Here is a 2,789-nt window from a genome sequence, read left to right as displayed (position 1 = left end):
AATTATTGGCCAATATCAGCTGGACCTGTCAAAATAAATGTTTTTTTACATAAAATATACAGATAATTTAACATAAATTTCTCTTGCAATTTTTATGCAAATCATAGTCTTACTGCACTTTTTCAGTCTCTGCCAGACGCGAGTAGACGCGTTATCAATAATTCATATCTTATTGTTGAGTACAGGGTGAAGGATTCGATTGACCAACCCTTCCGAACCATTTTCTGTGCGGAAAGATTTATAACCAGTTTCACGCAACGGATGTTATAGTCACTTGAGATCGGAGATTACATGTACGACGACGCATCTTCGTCTTCTTCGGCGAGGCAAGGCTAGCCTACTTTCTCTACAAAGAGAATTTTTAAACGGTGTATGAGGAGGGCTGCCTCTTCTCGCGCTCTTCCCCACATCATCTTTCTGTATGCCCTCTTTCTCTCTCTCTCTCTCTCTCTCTATTCCTCTCTCTTCCCTCTGTACCCTTAGGCGCACTCACTCTCTCCTCTTCCCGGGTCTCCTTTCCACGATTCACCCGGCAACTTCAGTCGACAACTCCACCAACTGTCTTCTCGGAGTCTATATAAGCGGAGCCTTCATACAAGACTGAACATTTTTTGTGTTAGTATTGGCGAGACGTGCTCGCTTGTCAAAGAGGCTGCGGGCCGACGAATGTCAGTATGGTGCGCGCGATGTGTTACACGAAAAGCTACCGTTAAATCACATACGACAAGCTCCGGTTAGGCGCGACTTCCCTTAAAGTGCGGTGGTGAGAAAAGCTGAAAAAACGCTTCTAGAGTAAGGAAATCTAGTGTCGGATAATCTGTGTGTACAAGTGCCAAGACTGCAGTTTACGCGTGTATCATGGTTAAATTCAAGGTAGATCGCAGAGAGTCTGAATTGTGCTTTGTTTAGTCAGAGTGTTTATCATTTCAAGGAATTAATAAAAATGTAATTAATACATAGCTTTACTAAACAATAAAATATTTTTATTTTGCATAATATTTTTTTACTCTTAATTCTGATTTATTTTAAAATACGTCATTTCTCTTGGAAGATCTGAAAGTTTTGAATATGTCAAATTTTATCAGCTTAACTTAATTCATACATATTCCTTTTTTTAAATTAAAGCTTATTTAAAAATTCATTGTTATTTTTAATATATACTAATTTAGAAGAGATTTAAAAATATTGATTTCAGCAAATAACAAATTTTTTCGAGAAAATAATGTATCTAATTGCAATTTTTATTAATAGAATTGCATTTTTTATATTGTATATAATGCTCTTAACATTTTAATTAATAATATTTGCATTCATTTTAATCATACATAAAATTATTCATAAATATTATTTCATACAGTTATAAAATCATTATTGTTTTATTTATATTTATTTAAGTAATATTTTCTATTTATTTAATAGAAAATATTAATATTTTTTATATTTAAGTAATATTTAAATAATATTTTCTAATGAATTGTAATAAATTATTTTAATTGTGATCATTGTTAACTTAAATGTTATTGATTACTTTAAAAATTAAAAAAAAAATTTTTATTTTCAAATATTATAAAATAAAAATAAATATTTTTCAGTTATAAATAGTAATTTGTTATAATTAATTTAAATTAAATTTTATTAAACATTTGATTTGATTTGATAAAATTAAATTGTAATTTAAGTTTATAATTATTTCATATTGATTATTTCATATTTCATATTGATTTAATTATTCATATATGCAACATATGTCTATAAAATAGACGTTACTAATTTCCGTGTTTTAATTAATCAATTTTTTGAATATGTATATGTATATGTATATGTATTACGTCAGTCTTATCAAGGAAAGAAAGAAAAAAGAGAACACACACTTACTTTGGTACTCAGAAATCTCTACGATTGAAATAGCGTTGCACCCTCGATGTGAATAAATTTCCGTACTAATAAGGAAGGGTATGCGTTATGAAAGAAGTGTACGATAAGGGTCTTAGGCGTACGCATTATCGATAATTCTACTGAGACTATTTCCAATTAGAAATTAAGTAATTGGCAGTTTTTTATCGGTGATAATGATTAATCTAAAGCTCGAATTTATTTTTTGCTGAACAAATTAATCCTTCTATTTTAAATCCTCGAGAATTTTTTGCATATATTATGCATAAAAAGTATAAAAATATAATGAAGAATTAAATAAAAGTTAATTGTATATTGGCTAAAGTATATAGGTCATTGCACCTATGTGCATCACAATGCGCATGAAAACGAGAGTCGCGTGAGATACACGCGTTTTCATACGGGCAGTAAAAAGTGCATCCTTATGCAAAAGTAATCTAAATATGAAAGTGGCTATTTACAACCACGAAAGAAAATAAAACAAATGTCAAAGAAAATAAAATGTCATTTATATTATGGAGATAACACATTTTCATTGATTAAGTACGTGTAATCGATGTTTATAATTATGGCACATATTTGAATTTCAATGTAAATGCAGATTCGATTTGTTCATTACTTCCTATTTACGCGTGCTGTATGCAGTGTACGCTATCGAGTCACTTTGTCATAATATTCAACAACAATGTAATCTATGAAAAAGTAAAATATAATATAAAAACGAGTAAAATTTTTTTCAAAATATAGCTACATCATTAATTTTGTACTTTATAGCTGATGACTAAAAAATGTTCTATCCCATATTTGTATGATATAATTCAAAAAATGTGAAAATGTTTATATATATATATATATATATACACACATATATATATATATATATATATATATATATA

The 2,789-nt window shown here is 28.8% G+C and overlaps 1 protein-coding gene across 1 annotated transcript in view; it reads left to right on the top strand.

Moving 5' to 3' along the window:
• Positions 1-858: 858 nt before the first annotated feature.
• The window catches only part of LOC105625945 (methyl-CpG-binding domain protein 6-like), a 6,678-nt gene continuing 4,747 nt past the window's right edge, over positions 859-2,789 (top strand). Inside the window, exon 1 of the mRNA XM_012207259.1 lies at positions 859-873. Within this exon, the coding sequence (XP_012062649.1) occupies positions 859-873 (15 nt within the window). The remainder of the gene's footprint in view (positions 874-2,789) is intronic.

The sequence above is a fragment of the Atta cephalotes genome (assembly GCF_000143395.1).
Source record: "Atta cephalotes unplaced genomic scaffold scaffold00001, whole genome shotgun sequence".
NCBI lineage: Eukaryota > Metazoa > Arthropoda > Insecta > Hymenoptera > Formicidae > Atta > Atta cephalotes.
This window is presented reverse-complemented; position numbering and strand designations above follow the sequence as displayed.